At 36.2% G+C, this 16,688-nt stretch overlaps 1 protein-coding gene across 1 annotated transcript in view; it reads right to left on the bottom strand.

The window, feature by feature from the left end:
• Positions 1-1,056: 1,056 nt before the first annotated feature.
• The window catches only part of LOC136848835 (uncharacterized), a 16,512-nt gene continuing 880 nt past the window's right edge, over positions 1,057-16,688 (bottom strand). The window contains exons 2-12 of the mRNA XM_067121577.1: positions 16,521-16,682; positions 15,052-15,243; positions 13,008-13,171; positions 12,357-12,567; positions 10,563-10,668; positions 6,486-6,668; positions 4,297-4,384; positions 3,320-3,533; positions 2,577-2,709; positions 1,675-1,853; positions 1,057-1,311 (exon numbers count right to left, since the gene is read on the bottom strand). Coding sequence (XP_066977678.1) covers positions 1,183-1,311; positions 1,675-1,853; positions 2,577-2,709; positions 3,320-3,533; positions 4,297-4,384; positions 6,486-6,668; positions 10,563-10,668; positions 12,357-12,567; positions 13,008-13,171; positions 15,052-15,243; positions 16,521-16,682 — 1,761 coding nt within the window. The 3' untranslated portion in view covers positions 1,057-1,182. The remainder of the gene's footprint in view (positions 1,312-1,674; positions 1,854-2,576; positions 2,710-3,319; positions 3,534-4,296; positions 4,385-6,485; positions 6,669-10,562; positions 10,669-12,356; positions 12,568-13,007; positions 13,172-15,051; positions 15,244-16,520; positions 16,683-16,688) is intronic.

Raw genomic sequence — 16,688 nt, 5'->3', positions numbered from 1 at the left:
TCACCTCTAGGTCTAGCGGACGTAGATCTAAAATTTTTTGCTACCTCAACATTGTTGTAGCATATATCAAAGACGTGTTGATTTTCTTTCCATTACTCCTCTCTCTCTCTCTCTGAAGTTTACTCTTCCAAACTGAGAGTTTCATTTGTGAGAATTAAGCATGCACAGAATCTTGACTGATTTCATTTCGCATTTTTTCGCTCTCAGTACTGTGTTCTGAAATATTGAATGATAGTGATTTATTCACTGAAACTGACCTGCTAAAAATGTCAGTCTGTCTAAACTATAGATGTGATCTTATAGTTACCCAATCTGCAGGTGAATCAAAGAAAGTGTTGTCAAATGATCCATGACGTCAGTTTTTTCACATTGAAATTAATACCAAAAGCAAGAATTTATTGGAATAACCAATCTCTTTTGGTATTATTGAAAGTCCATCTAACTAAAAAAATTTCATTTTAAGTCTTGCTCTATATAAATTGTTCTTCCAACATCAGTTTTGTAACGTGTGCAGGGCACTCTTTTAATTTTAAGTTAAAACAATACGTTTCAGCCACTAATTTCTTTCATTTTTTTCCAGATTGTTTTTTTGTTTGAAAAGCCATTAAAAACTCATACGTTCTGTGATATATATATATATATATATATATATATATATATATATATATATATATATATATATATATGACAGAACATTATGAGTTTAATAATGGTGTTTCAAATGCAACATATACAGTATATATATATATATATATATATATATATATATATATATATATATATATATATATATATATATATATATATACATACATATAAATACATATACAGTATATATATATATATATATATATATATATATATATATATATATATATATATATATATATATATATATATATATATATATATATATATATATATATATATATATATATAGAGAGAGAGAGAGAGAGAGAGAGAGAGAGAGAGAGAGAGAGAGAGAGAGAGAGAGAGAGAGAGAGAGAGAATTTCATAAATAAAAGTAATTCGCAAATGTTTCTGCCAAAAATAACAGCAACCTATTTTCCTGTAACCCCATAACTTATAAACAATCAGTTTTCCTAAAACAAACCGATCCTGAACAAATAAATCTGCATTTGATAGCAGGTAAAAAAAAAAAAAAAAAAAAAAACCTATGTTTTAAAGCGGTTTTGGGGGAGGTTCTGCCAGTGCCCTCTCTAGGTGTCGTTGCTTGCGCTGCGCTCTGCGCATTTCCGCGTCTTGTCTCTTTTCTTCCTTGATTCGAGCCCTCCGCGCTTGCTCACAGTTCTGCGAAAGCAAAACATAAAAGGTCTGATCAATTCCTTATGCGAATGTCGTCGTAAAGTTTAGTTATTTTGCGGTTTTACGATGCATGTTGTTGGCTTAATACCTTAATTCATTTTTTATTAACATCGTGTCTTTAAAAGTCAAAACAATATCAGCTTAGAAAGATAAAGTTAGTTAGTTATTCATTGATTTAAACGTTGTATCTGAAGCAAACGTATTTCCTTTATATCAATAAGATGTCATAAATTTGGGTACCTGTCCTTGTCACTTATTCTTTACACAAATGACATAATGCATCCCTGTGGATGGAAAACATTATGCCCTTGAAATCGGACAAACTAAAGCCAGATAGTAAAAACTTACCAAAAAGATGGCATCTCGCAGAGGGGCGTCTATCGTATCTAAAATCGCACAGAGGTCAGTCACTCGAGCTTCGAGGAGTGCCAACAAAGCCTCTTGACCCATGCCGGCACTCACGGTTGACCCCGTGCCATTGACAGGTTCTGAGGTCCTACGCTTCGGACTTTCACTTTCATCTTTGGCTGGAAGAGAATACTCACTTGTAAATTCATTCTGAGCTGAGACTAAAAGTTTTTCAGAACAGCTAGAACACAGGCACTCAGGTGACTATTAGCCCTAACGGCCTAACGTAGCACTGCCTTGTCCTAAATGATTCAGTCAAATTTGCTGAATTCAAAAGGGCCCTGGTGGACCTCATCAATAGCAACGGAACCGTGACAAAAAGAACAAGAGACATGGATCATGTACTGGACGACGAATACGAGGATAGAGAGAGTGAGAGAGAGAGAGGGGGAGGGGGGAATAATGACAATCCACAATTAATGACGCTACCGATGCTTAGGGGCATCACTGAATGAAGGGGACCAACTCAGCCATCAGAATGTTTATTAGTGCATCAGGGGATCATGGTATACTGAAACCTGCTAAAAAGTTAATTTTTTTTGTAGAAATTTTCTTTTCGAAGTCGTGCTATTTCAAATTTATTGTGAATATTCCTTTATAAATTACTTTTCAGTTTAAAAGAGCACTTTCACTGCAGTTTTTACGAGAAAATTCTGCTGCAGCTATCACTAAAAATCTTGTGCGACCTCTAAATAGATTATGGGCCCAATGTCACAACCATCTGATACAGAGCATTTAACAATGAATTAAAGAAAATTTGTTGTTTTCAAAACAGCAAAAATGAAATACAATTTTGGAAAAAGAACCTACATCATGGCCTTGTGCAGACTTTAAAAACTTACATTTCATTCGGCCTTTCTGACTGACAGGGCTTTTGGTAGAGCCGCTCTTTGCACTTGAGGGCGCTTGTTGGGTTTGAGGGACTAACGGTGAGTACTCGCTTGATCCAAACACATCGCTGACAACCTCTGCAATCTAAAAACAAGCAATGAGAGCATATGAATAATGCATCATAATCATTCACAGATAGCGTGTTATTAGAAGTATGATTCCTGCAGAAATTGTTACTTTGCACTAGTATTACTGGAAATGATTATGTTAAATCTTATAAGACATGTAAGAAACCTCCTTATGAAGCAATAATTCCATGATAATAGTTTATTGTAAATGGGAAATTTCTGACCAGATTATGACAGGTGTCCTTCCCAAATCTAGCTGTAACTGATCAATGTTTCCTAGCCAGGAGGTACTCAGTCACTGTACAGTTCAACGGAGGCACAATAGAGTTTACAGGAAATGTGCTTATATGGGATGCTACTTCATAGGATCATTCGTGTACATCCTGCTAGTTAAGCAAGGCTGGTAACCCCCCGAAAACGATAAACGAGCGAAAGAGAGCAAGAGAGATATAAATAACGTAATATGATACATGTGAGTTGAAAAAGACCTCACCTTGGCCACTGAAAAGGGAGTAACGGAAAAGTTTGGATTAGACTGAGAGGAAATCTGAGCACTTTGAAGCATGTAATGAAAGCAACGAAGGAATCAATATTAAGCGTTTTGAATGGCAGTCACTACAACTTACTTGGGCAACCAGTTGGTCAAGTTGCGCCTGCGCCTGAGCGTCACCAGATAAGGCTGGCCACTCGTTGATTAACGTGCAGAGGTCTTTGAGCTGCGCTTCGTGGCCGTTGCCCGAGGCCTTCTCTTGCAAGCTCTGGATTTCTTGCAGGCGGCTGTTCAACTTCTTCTGGCGGTTCTCAACTTCCTGGTTGATGGCTTCTGTTTGTCCACGCAATCTTTTAGGTAATGAAATTTTATCTTTACTTGCAAGCAATGATAATCATGTTCTAAAATGTACGGTAAGTTACTTTACTACATAGTTCTTTATATTTGGTATCTGGAGTTAGTCTCCATTCATCATCAATTAATTTGGTATTAAATCCAACAAGATTTTATCATATATAGGCCTATATAGGCTTACGAATGCGTACACTACACATAGATCCTTTTTTCTCCATATTCTTAAGATGTCAAATCTATTTTTAACATTGAACAAGAAGTATGAATTATTAAAGAAACGAAATAAACAAAAACCCTTACTTATTACTGATGTTTAACTACCTTCATTTGCTAAGAACAATGTAATTTTTTCTTTTAAATTTCCTTGAAGGGTAGTTTGTCAAAAATGGATCAGGATTAGGTAATGTTGCTTCCTGAAATTTATTGAATTTTGGCAGTTCAATGTAATCCTATGGAATTATGACTTCGCTGCAGCTATAGAAACTTTCATTAGTTGTACCGAGTGAACATTTTCTTTTTACTTGCCAAAAATACTACACAATTATGTGTTTAAAATACCTTCAAAAGATACAACCAATATGGCTTATACTAAATCGTGATAGTTAACTGCAAAGAATTAGATATACTGTAATAGTATGACGCAAAAACAAATGATTTTGCGTCATACTATTATATCTAATCCTTTGCAGTTGCTCAACACCTGACAGTCAATTGCTATCGTTAGTCGTAAGTTCTCTGATAACGATCAAGTATAATTACCTGGTAAGTAGCGCTAAGAGGACGTGGCACTGAGACTCATAAATATGAGAAAGAGCTATAAGCCGTTCGTTATCCACCAAGAAGTCGTCTGGGGGAACAAGGAAGGCAGGTTTCAGACAGGATACTATCAGGTCTTGCTCGCGACACATACGGAACTCAAGACGATAGAACAAACATTTTGCAGAAATTCAGATTTGAGGATTATTATATTTTAATAATACTTTCTTTCGCTACAGATTGACTTGTAAAATATTTCTCCTCTCTCTCTCTCTCTATCTTGAGATATATATGAATATATATATATGTATGTGTGTGTATATATATATATATATATATATATATATATATATATATAGATAGATAGATAGATAGATAGATATAATACACATACCTGTATTTCGGCGCAAAACCATGATTACGTAAACAAAAATTATGAAAATATATAAACTTTGGAGTGCAATGAAGACGCATCATAATTTTCTGAACAGCAGTAAACTGAACAACACAATGCGTACCCATCACTGAAGCAAAATACCATGAAAACACAGAGTGGAAAAAGGCCGACTTTTTTGTCACGTTGGTAGAGCCTCCACATCACATTGGTTTACTAGTAACGCACAGGCTTCTACAGGATCAAATACCGTTGTAAAATACCGGGGGAAATACCAGTCAATTCTCTATGTTGGCTGAAGAATCCTGACGTTCAAATCAGGCCTCCTATCCCCTTTAACACCTTACCACATTTTCGTGGCCGACTCAGAACGAGGGTCGGTGCTGGTACAAAGCTGGCTTAATTCTGAATCAATCGACCACTCAATTAATAGAATAATTCCACCAACAGACAGAGATATGCATAAAGGCACAGCATGGAGAATTACACCAAAGAAGAAATGAAGGGAAGGAAATATGATGCAACAAAGTAGCATTACAGCCTAAGTTATATTTACGAATATCACGCTAGTAATAGTGATAAGAGGACTGTCGCACAATTCTACAACGAAAGGCGCTACATGCTCCCATGACTGGGCAGTGTGGAATCATGACACTGAGACTAAATGGGGGTGCTAACTTTGCAAAACAGCGTACACCAGCTTCAGAGAGATAGACGCTAAAGGTGACGGCGCAAGTTCCCTGTCGAAATCAATAATTATTCCCATTATGGCTTAACCGACAATTGTGTTTGGGAGTAGCTGATATATTTGAAAACTGATATGTTCTAATCTGCATGGTTGAGGTGATACACCTTGCAAGGCAAAACAGGCCTCAATCATTGTCATATCAATTTAAAAAAATACTAGTGATTATAGGCTGAAATTAAAGTAAGGCCTAAGAGAACACTGACCAGATTAAATACAATGATAAGTGCATTTTCTGAAAAATTTATTTAAACGTAAAAGACTGTATACCTGAGTGTACATCGAGCAAAATACCCCTTAATCAAATCTGTGACCTCTGACGTTTGATCACACACATGTTTGACCCTTGGCTAGTTGATGAATACACATCCTACGTCTCGTCCGTAGAGGTGTCATTCAGAATTAGCAATGATAAATTTAATAATAAGTCTCCGTCGCTCGCAGTATCTGTAATTTATTGTTTTAACAATACTGTACAGTATATTGCAATATTGCATTCACATCCGTGATTTGAGACCGAAAATACTGTAATATGACTGGCCTGAAAAACTTATGTCCTTTTAGTAACTTGAAAAGAAATGAATCTAAAAATTTAAAAAATGGTTATAACAGGGCGCTACCTTTCTGGGAAATAGATCTGTGTTTTGTTGTTTCTATATTTTGAAATCAAAGTAAATTGCGTCTTTGGATTTCATGGGTAACCTTTCCGGCAATTTATGTTTTCAGTTTCATTCCTTTGTTCGTCCATTTTTTCTCTCTGTAAATTTGTTTGAGAGGTTCGTGGACCTTTGACTAGTTCCCTAAATAACTCCATTTGAATAATAATAATAATAATAATAATAATAATAATAATAATAATAATAATAATAATAATAATAGTCTTTGTGGAAGGGAAGATTAAGGTTACAAAATTATGAAACTTACAATTATGGTCATTGCTAGAAATGTGAAATTAATCAAGTTGTCACACATTAACCTTTGTTTTTGTGGCTGCGTTTATACTGACGTATTCATCATGAAGGGATGCAACACACCTAATAATGTCATAGTTACCGAAACAAATGGGGTCACAAGTATCGCTGTTTTCGGGTGACACGGCCACCAGAGCCTGAGGTGGGGGCGAAGGCGTCTTCCGAGGGTCCAACCGAGACTGAGGCCGACTTGCTGGTTGGGGAGGGCGGGTCATGCGCAAGGTCAACAGATCAGCTCCAAGGGCGCTGCTACCACTGTCCTCACCTGTGTGGCAATAAAAAATGGCATGGTTAGAAATGATAGATAGTATATTTATGAACTGAAATCGTCCCTGTTTTGACGAACTGGCGTATCCCATTTTTATTTTGAGTTTTCGAGTTTTCCAGCCATAGTGTCTCGGTTTTTGATACTCTATACCATGTCAAAATTTCAGCCGTCTGCGTTCTCACATTTTCCAACCAAAATGCCTCAAAGGATGAGCTAATTAGAAGCTCTGAATAGTATCAAAATCTTTGAAGTTTATCTTCTCAGAATGAGGAAAAAAACGGCTTAGGGTAGTATGTCAAACTATGGACGAATTACGTGAAATAAGGCAAATTAGTAGACATCTATGGGCGGACACGCTACGTAAACTTTGTTCTTTGTTGAGTACAGCACTCTAAATTCTTATACCTCTCCAGTAAATGACCATAGATAAAGCATTGCTGTGCAGGGACGATTTTTTCATAAGCAGTAAGTACCATCAGCGAGTCGGTTCCTGTCACATTTTATAACGCAACTGTATCGAATGTTCCTGTAGTCATTCTTTTGCCTAAAAAGTCATACAAAATTTGATTAGCAGTAGGAAAGCAACGGATCGATCTGGAAATCAAACGTGAGTTTTTGCAAATTGTTTATCTCTGAAAAGTTCATTCCTTACAAAATCGTAAAGATGAATTAATTACCTCTTTCGGGATTGCGTTACGAACATTCCTAGTAACACATGCTATAGTAACGCTTCGTGCTACAGTGTCCATGTGGCTAGATTCTAAAAGGCAGGGCAGGAGGCTGGGAGGGTGGTGTAGTATATAAGAACTTCAGATATATATATATATATATATATATATATATATATATATATATATATATATATATATATATATATATATATATATATATATATATACCTAACCACCCTTGAGTCCTTATACATCAAACGGCTTGTTCCATCTTTGAACTCTAACGTTTCCGCTTCTAATCTTTATCTAGCATAACTGAAGCCGCAGGGTGAGGTCAGGTCTTGGGCATTCGTTCTTCTCTTTCTCCTTCGAATGGTTTGTTGAGCACTGGTTTCTATTTTACTGTATACATTTTAATTTTTATATTATTATTATTATTATTATTATTATTATTATTATTATTATTATTATTATTATTATTATTATTATTATTATTATTATTATTATTATTATTATTCAGATGGAGCCGCGATTTTCGTGAAGCAATCTAAAAGATGTGAAGTGAAATAGCAAGGTGAATTAAAAATCCGCGAATGAAAGAAAAGAAAATGAAAAGAAAGCCTGCCGCAGGAAAGAGATGGTTAAAAAGAACAAATTGCGCAAAAATATTGACACGCGGTTCAGAAATTTAGTACATAAGAAGTGACACATCCCATATCAAATACACACCTCTTAAGCGCGCTTGTAACCTTATAAAGGCAACTACAGAATCGTTTACTCTGTAACAATGAAGCACAAACGACCTCGCAAAGTCCAACTTTGGCTATTTTGATCGAAACTACTGGGAAACTATGCTCACAAATGGTCTCTCCCTGACTCGGCATAATAAAGGTCTCTGGAAGGTCACAGAACACAATCATACATAAAAGAAGCCCATAATTTGATTTGTGGGATATCTGGATTTCTTGTTATCTCCAGGGTCAGCAAAAAAAAATCAAGAAGAAGAATAGAAGTAGAATGATTATAGGGGTTGGAAAATGCTGCTATGGCAAAGGGAAAAGCGAAAACGTCATGACAAAGAAAATGAAATGTGATTCAGAACAACATTTGAATCATAACCAAAGGCGTAAACATAAAATTACCAACATTATTAAACTAACCATCCTATATAGTATAAAAAAGCATAGCTCTAAAGCGACAACCTAACAATCATATTGCTTGGTGAATGAAAAATGCGTCAGCTATTGTAAAACAGAAATATAAAACGAACTCTAACAGATATTAAAACCGTTCAAGGGAATGTTTCATCGATAAAAAAAAAAAAGATGGCTTCCGGCAACGCAGTCGGACGGAGATTACGTAACCACTTGTGTTTGTTTGCTTCGCCGCTAGTCTTTCGGAACTCTTTCCGGCTGTCTGTGTCCAGGATACTTCAAAGCTTTATTGAAAGCCTTCAATCAAATTTTGTTTAAGGTAGGACGGGTGAAAGGAGAGGTGATTGGAATGTGGGATCAATATGGATCCTAATCCTGATAAAGTTTTAATTTTTTTTTGGCTGGAGTTGAGGTTGGGAGGGAGCGCGCTGAGTAAAATCGTCAGTCATTTAAGGGAAGAATGTTATTTTATAATGGACAAGTTTCTGTCTATGAACGTTTATAGATATTTAATGTATTCTTTAAAAAATTTAAAGACTAAAACTCCTCTTAATTTCTAAAAGGATGTTATTATCGAGCAAATAAAAGAAATTTCCTGAACTCAAAGACAAAACTGTTCGATTGCAAATGTATCAGAACCGCAACTGTCTAATACAACATCAGACAGATGAAATGCCTTCATTTATGCACGTCGCACTTCTCTGTCTCTCACAAACTACTAAATAAACAACCATGCATAACAAACAAACGTTCTGGGCATTTGTTTCCTATATAAGGGAGATGAGATCACGTATACACTACATATTTAGTGCGAACAATATCATGACAGTAAAAAAAAGGTTAGTCCTTAGGCCAGCACAAGCGGCATCCATAGCATAAATCATGAGCTATTCGCAAGACAAAATATGATGCGTTTTGCGCAACAGGGATGAAAAATATTCTAATCAATTGCGAAATGTTTAGGAATAGATCTCTTTAATCACTGAATAAAGTACGCCTCATACTGATCTCGTAAACTTTTCAATAATGTGCGTTGCATGCTGATCTCTCGAACATATACAGAAAATAGATAACATAATGATCTCATGACACTTCCAAGACGCACAACTCCAAGTAACTTGAAATCACTTAATGATCTAATGACCAATTCGACGACGCACAACTCGATAATCTTTTGAAACTTTGCGGAAACTGATCTCATGAAAAATTGATTAACGTGCATCAAATAATGATAAATAACGGTCTCTTCCATCTTTGAGCAAGTAGAATATATAATAACCTTATTATATTCATTTCAGTAATAGACGCAGGAAGACCACTTCAATGCACCTTCCCTTCTGTAAGCAATGTTACCTAATATGATTACGGTATGATTCACGTTCGCGTCCATTGCTACGGAGTCTACTCCAAGTAAATTTGGCTTACCCGCTTTTGACAACTACCCAATTGCACTTTTTACCAGAGTGACTCATCTCTCACTATCTCGCCGACGCCAAACCTCGCCTTTCTTCAGATCTTAAAAAAAACTATATAATTCCTCTCAGGTTTATACTGGTCCCTCCAACTTCTGCATTATTCAGTTACGTCTTTCTTACTCCCCGTGAAATGGTCAGTTGTGAATTTATGATCAGTAATGGTAAAATTGCAAGCAAAGTTTCTGAGGTGAAAATTAGGCTGTACATAGTCACTAAAACCAGGTATACTACTCAACACACATATTTCTCGATTATTTTATGCCTTTGCGTAATTCATTAATCTTTAAGATTTAGTTGTGTTTTCGTGTTTTTCATATTCTTGTTACTAAAAATACTTAGAAAATAGTTTTAATATATACAAGTTGAATATGGACTTTTTACATTTTCCACCTATCCACATTTTTTCTAGCTATGTCTTAGTGAGATGGAATGACTAAGCAATTAGTAACAGAAACAAGGGTCCTCTGATAAAAAGCCACTTTTGGTCAGCGGTTGTGATAATCCTTTGTGACTGCATTTAGGGGTGAAACAGTATTCCAAAATGTTACCACATCATGGCAAGATTACTTTTTATAAAAAAAAAAAACTTACCTCCAATGGGTGAGATCCCGGAACTGGAAGTTGCAACCTGCACAGCAATTCGACTCATTTCAACAGAATCCGTGGCGGTTCGATTAGTGTCCATTCCATGGGACGCCTAGGGTACAGTTTTCATTTTTTGGGGAAAAACAGGAAAATCACACTCATTGTCGCCTTTAAATGCAATTATGTGAATAATCGTAAACTTACAAAAATATAAGAAATATATAAAAATTGTGATATGCTTCCACCCTTCCTTAAATGAGCATGGCAAGGTAACAAAATGCAAGAATATGTTCTTTATAAAGAAGATTATAACTGTTGTGAATGCAAAGAGCTTTTTTTTTTTGCATGAATTCCAAAATTAGCACAGAAGAATGGGCAGACGTTTAGAATCTCAAAATGGATTCCTAACAAGAGTAAGAGAGAGAGCCCCATATAAACTCATAGCAGTAATACTTTTAGTATTTGATAAACTGTGTGTTTCCAGTATTGATTGCGCTGATTAGGCTGACCACAGTTGGCAGTGAAAATTAGTCATTTAGTACAAATAAAGTATATACATCACATGCAGTGTATTTATAAACAGAGACACAGACACATTCCCACATTCACAAAAGAACATATACAAGTTTACGGCAATATCTTTTCATTTAGATATTTGTTATTTGTGCTGGATGCGAATATTGCTGCATTCTCTCGGAAGATAGTTTAGCTCCTCTTTTTGTGTAAAATCACTCTTTTAATTTATAAACTGTAGGTCTGGCCTACCTTAATTCACACTAGGAATTCTCGCTTAACTCTAATTGGTTGTTGAAGGTAACGATAATCGTTCCTTATCAGAGTTTTTTTTTTGCACTCCAAGTGAGTTATTATCGCTTGGGAACTTTTTTTCCTTTTACTCCACTGCTACTCTCTTAGTTAACCATTTTCATTAGTTTTTCTCATTCTTCGTGCTAGGTGCACATATCTCTCTATTGTCCGTGTCTCGCTTCAGCACATTTGTTGGACGATCTTGGCATCATTTTTAGTTTCCTCCTGATGAAGGACTGTAGAAGTCTAAGCGCCCGGGCAACCCACACTCTCGTAACATGTCGTCATGGCGGCTATAGTTGCTACACCACGTCAAGTCTCTTTAGACGTTGAAATCTTTCTTGCATTGGCTAGTCTGGCACTGCATTCTTCCTTCTCTCCAGGCTATCACGTTGCATTTTCTTTGTAGAAGTTTGCTCTCCATTGTCAATGTCTTCAGCGACTTGTGATTTGGTGGTTTTTCAGTATTCTCCCTGTTAATCATTTTTTCCTCAGTTTCTGTGACTGATTAACTGTTTCGTGCTGACCTTCACTTCCCCTTTCTTTCGTGTCTGCTCCCACCCTCTTATTGCCTTTTTGTCAGATGAGCACGTCACTGATTAATATTTTTTAATTACTCATCCCTTTGTCATACAATTCCGAAGCTTTTCCAATGTATCCGAGTGGTGAGCCACTCACCATAACATTGAACGTCTCGTAACTATTGAATAAAGCATGACCAACAAGGTCTGCACATCCAATCACTCATAAAAGAGAAGCATCTCTATTTATGCAACTTTACCTCCCTCACGCTAGCAAGACATTAACAAACGAGAACTCTGGTACCCAGATGCGGTGCGAGCTAATGGACTGCATATAAGGACAGCTGTTACAGGTTACAAGTTATTTTAGTTTATAACAATAAATTTCCGAGTAACTCAAACATTACTTTTTAAAAGGGGAATGTCTTTTCAAACTGTGAACTGTAAAACCTCATTAGCAGAGGATGCTCACCTGAACTTCTTCGTAAATTTCTTTCGTTCTCCTTCTGAGATCTTTCAATGACTGAGCTGGCGTGACCGCAGCCAGGAATTGCTGGAAAGCTGTCAGCTCTTGCAGTCGCTCTTTTTCTTCGTCTTGTACTGTTTGTGATTCTGCCAGGAGGCCAGAAAAATAGTCTATCTTAACTTCTTGCTCCGTCAGGTTTCTGTGGGCCTCGTCACCTCTGTTGAGAAATGAAACAGATGTTATAAGTAGAAGAGTCTCTATGATGTAACTTATACGGTCACTGGTCGCCCCTTACGCTAGCAAGATAACGACCAACGAGAACTCTAGTACCTAGATGCAGGTGAATATATATATATATATATATATATATATATATATATATATATATATATATATATATATATATATATATATATATATATATATATATATATATATATATATATATATACACTTGAATTCTAACAGCATTCCATTTTGGGATCAGCCTAACTTTTTACTTCGGGGCTAATCCTCACTCTTGTTCCTTCCCTGTTCCTTAGACTCAGTTAACTGTCCATTTAACCTCCGCTTAGAGAACAAACACATCACCCACAAACATCTAAGTCATTCACAGAAATTTCCGTTATTTCCTAAAAAGATGAGAAAATGACGTACTTTGTGACAGTCTCGGCGACTTGACGGTAGTGATGCTGAAGAAATTCCTGCAAAGCAGCTTCGTGAAAGTCAAGTTGAGACTCGAGCTCCGAGTTAATGGCTCTCTCTCGGCAGAGCTCCTTCTGAAGACGCTGTGCTTCTATTTCAGCTACTTCAGTTAAGTTCTGTAAAACATTTATTTTATCAATGTTCGAAAAGACTATTTCATCGGAAGGTACAGAAAGGCAAGTAGCACACATCTTTGTTTATTTTTTCTTACGCGGTCCTAGGCTTACGTAATTCAGGAATTCAAAAACCGTATATAAGCATTGGATAAAACTGTGATTTTTAATAAAGATTCAAAGGTAGATTTTCGATAAAATTAAATACTGCTTCACTGAAAATAATGTAAATAGGATAAGGAACTCAAGCAGATTTTGTCATTGTTGTTCTTCAAATAAGCTGGTCTTGTGCCAGCATAGGTTCTTGCTCCAATGAACAATTGACGGGGTGAGATTTTAATCTTGCTTTCAAGTACCATTTTTAATAATGAAGAGACCAGTACGTCAGGAAGTGACAATGTTTAGCGAAACCACCGTCAGACATAAATATTAGCATAGCTAAATAGAATTACGTTGCAATGATCTACTCTTGGTTGACAAAGTCTGCTTCTTAAATGGGGGGTAGAAAGAAAGGTTTCGGGTCCCAGAAGAACTATGTAAGTTTCATCTTCTAGAACTGTATCCGATGGAAAAATGGACTTATCACTTGACGCTTGAAATCATAACTTCTATGCATTGTCTACAAAAATACCAAACTAAATCTGCTGTAGCCGAAAAGCTCTCTTGCACTGACTCACAGGAACATAAATTTTTATTCGATGCTGACCAAAAATTCCAGTGATACTGGTCTGTTCACCATTTCTTCTATTTTCTTAATATCTCTACGATTCCCAGAGGAGTTTTCAGAATAAGCAATAATTTCTGAGCATTCATGCATATCTGTTTTTATTTAATTTGCTTTTGCTTCAGCACATAATTGCATGAAAAGAGTCTTTGTTGTTTTTGCTCTTTCCAACGTTTCTGACTTGTCATAGCTCGTTATTCATTTACTTGCTCAGGCATTGAAACAGAAATTAACTGTCTACAGCAATAAAAGGTATGTAATGTAAGCGAGCAAAAAAAAAATCCCATGGTGACAAAATTCATACTTTCTAATTATCAGCTGCGAGAGAGAGAGAGAGGACGACAGATTTTAAGGAAGCCTTAAACCAAAACTTAGACACAGCGTGAGCTGACTATGCCTCAGCTCCGCACCGAGTTTTCAGGAGCACACGCAAGACAGTCTTCACACCTCAGGGCGTCTGCTCCTTCATATCAATTAAAACACTTTCGTCTGATATTACTTTACCATTTCTATATTAGATCATTTAATAGGTTTTAAATCTGTTTTCATTTCATGTTAGGCTTGGTTACGTTGCTGTTTTGACTGTCAGCATTCTGTCCCAGTTGTGAAATGATTGTTGTATAAACATAATTCTCTTGTTCTGTTATTTCTTTTGTTGTAACTTTTGCTAACTACTGTATTATTTACTTCTGGTCTCTTCATACCTTTAGTCAATTGTTGGTAATGTTCCCGTAAAGACCATAAATTTTTTCGTAAAATAAATACCAACAAAAGTTTCTAAGTAAACTTGTAAGCTTTTACAAACTGGTTCCACAAATCTCTGCAACATTTTAGGGAAGACAACAGATTCAAATAGGGGAGCCGAAGATAGTACTCTTTCTGATACCAGTCAAATTTTACTTACCTGTATAAAGCCAGAGTAATCAGAAGATAATTAAGTTATAAAAAGAGTTTAGTACATGAAACTGTTTGAAATGGAAAGCGTAAGAATAACTTTTAGTCTGCTTCCTGCCGCGTTCATTTCTTACCACATCACTGACCAGCAAATTTTAATATAAAAAAAATAGCTTTTAAGAAGATACTTAGACTCGAGAGAGAGAGGGGGAGAGGTAAATTTTTTTTTATTACATTTTGTAATGAGAACTTTCTGCCTACCTACCTTGTCTCTAGCCGTAGTTCGAGCGGCAAGAAGGTAATCCCTGGCAGTCTGAGGCTGAATAGTAGCTCTGGCTGCCTTTCTTCGTCTGGGGGGACCCAACGCCTCCTCCTTGAACTCACGAAACACACCTCTTATTTCCCCGCGCTTTACGAGGGACACCCTCTGCGCAGCCTCCCCGCTCTTGTCCAAGTCCTGTCGATTTGAAAAACTTGCAAGGAGACGAACCAGAATTGCTGGCGGGGTTGTCATGCTCTTTTGCACTCAAAGTCGAAATGACGATGAAGGTAAAAATGAATGAATTGCAGAATGAAGGTACTTAGGGTAATATATTTGCTCTCGGAATCAATCTGGCCTATTCTTCTCATGGGGGTAACGGTAATCAGTATGGCAGTTGAATATCATATGAAAAATGATACAATTCGAATAATATAAAATTTCTGAGATTTCAACGAGAGTTTGCATTTTATTTCTGGCATGATCATAACTAGTGCCATGAGTTTTTATCAACTAGAAATGATCGATTTCATATACGACGTCGTTTCGTTCTCAAGAAAACACAGTGATTTTGAATCTGTACCGTAAATCACGATTAAAATTATAGAATACAGATTTAGTAGAACGTTCAAGGAACGATTAGAAACTTAAATGTAATATATCTTAAGTGCCACTTTTGGAATAGTTTACACACACACTGATGGAAATTCTGCAGAGTGCTATCCTTGGTCAGGTATACTATACACTATATGTAAGTCCGGTTAGCTTAAGCAATTAATAGAATTATTTAATGGTTACTTTAAGCCAGATAATAAAGTTTAAGGTTAGCTTTGAGTAAACAGATGATCAAGAAACCCATCGAAGAATTTTATGACTAGAAGTAATCACCTGAAGAATTTCACGATTAACTTTGAGCAGTCACCTCAAGAATTTCAGCTAAGAATTTCAAGTGGCATGTGAAGGATTTAATGACTAGGTTTGAGCATTCAGCTGAAGAATTCCAATTAGGTTTAAACAATGGGCTGAGGAATTTCACTTATGGGTAAAAAAAATCATTTCTGAAACTATATAACTATACAGGACCTATAAAATTAGACTGAAGTTTGAGCAGTACAATTCCTATGCTTTTTCAACACTTATAATAATAATAATTAAAAAAAAAAGATTGCAGTTTTTCTTGTATCAATAACACCGGCGCCAAACTTAATTGTAACATGATTTTATTTAATAAAACAGGGCATCAGTGTTAACTAATATTATCTTCAAAAGACAGCAACATTTGTCTTCAAATGAAAAAAGTCGAAACATTTCTGTTTGGGAACACTGCACCTCACAAATGATCATTCTTTTACCATGCTATTGGAAATTCAGTACAAATTCTATTTGACTACGCGAAGGGGATGCATCGCCGTGTCACTGCATAGCCTACATACTATGTACAAGCTGAAATAAACACAGATATTAGCATAACCCACCTGATGAAGCTGTCTTTTCGTCATGTCACTGAATTCAAAGAGCGCGTGTTCTCCTGGTGGCTTGTAGGGAGTCTTGGCTACTTTCTCTTTAGACAACTTAAACTTAGTAAAAGCTCCTTTGACCACGTTCTTCCGTTTCTTTATTATCGCAAGGGCCTCTTCCTACAC

This window comes from Macrobrachium rosenbergii, chromosome 19 (genome assembly GCF_040412425.1).
Source record: "Macrobrachium rosenbergii isolate ZJJX-2024 chromosome 19, ASM4041242v1, whole genome shotgun sequence".
Lineage (NCBI taxonomy): Eukaryota > Metazoa > Arthropoda > Malacostraca > Decapoda > Palaemonidae > Macrobrachium > Macrobrachium rosenbergii.
Note: the sequence above shows the minus strand (reverse complement) of the source record. Positions and strands in the feature narration are given on the sequence as shown.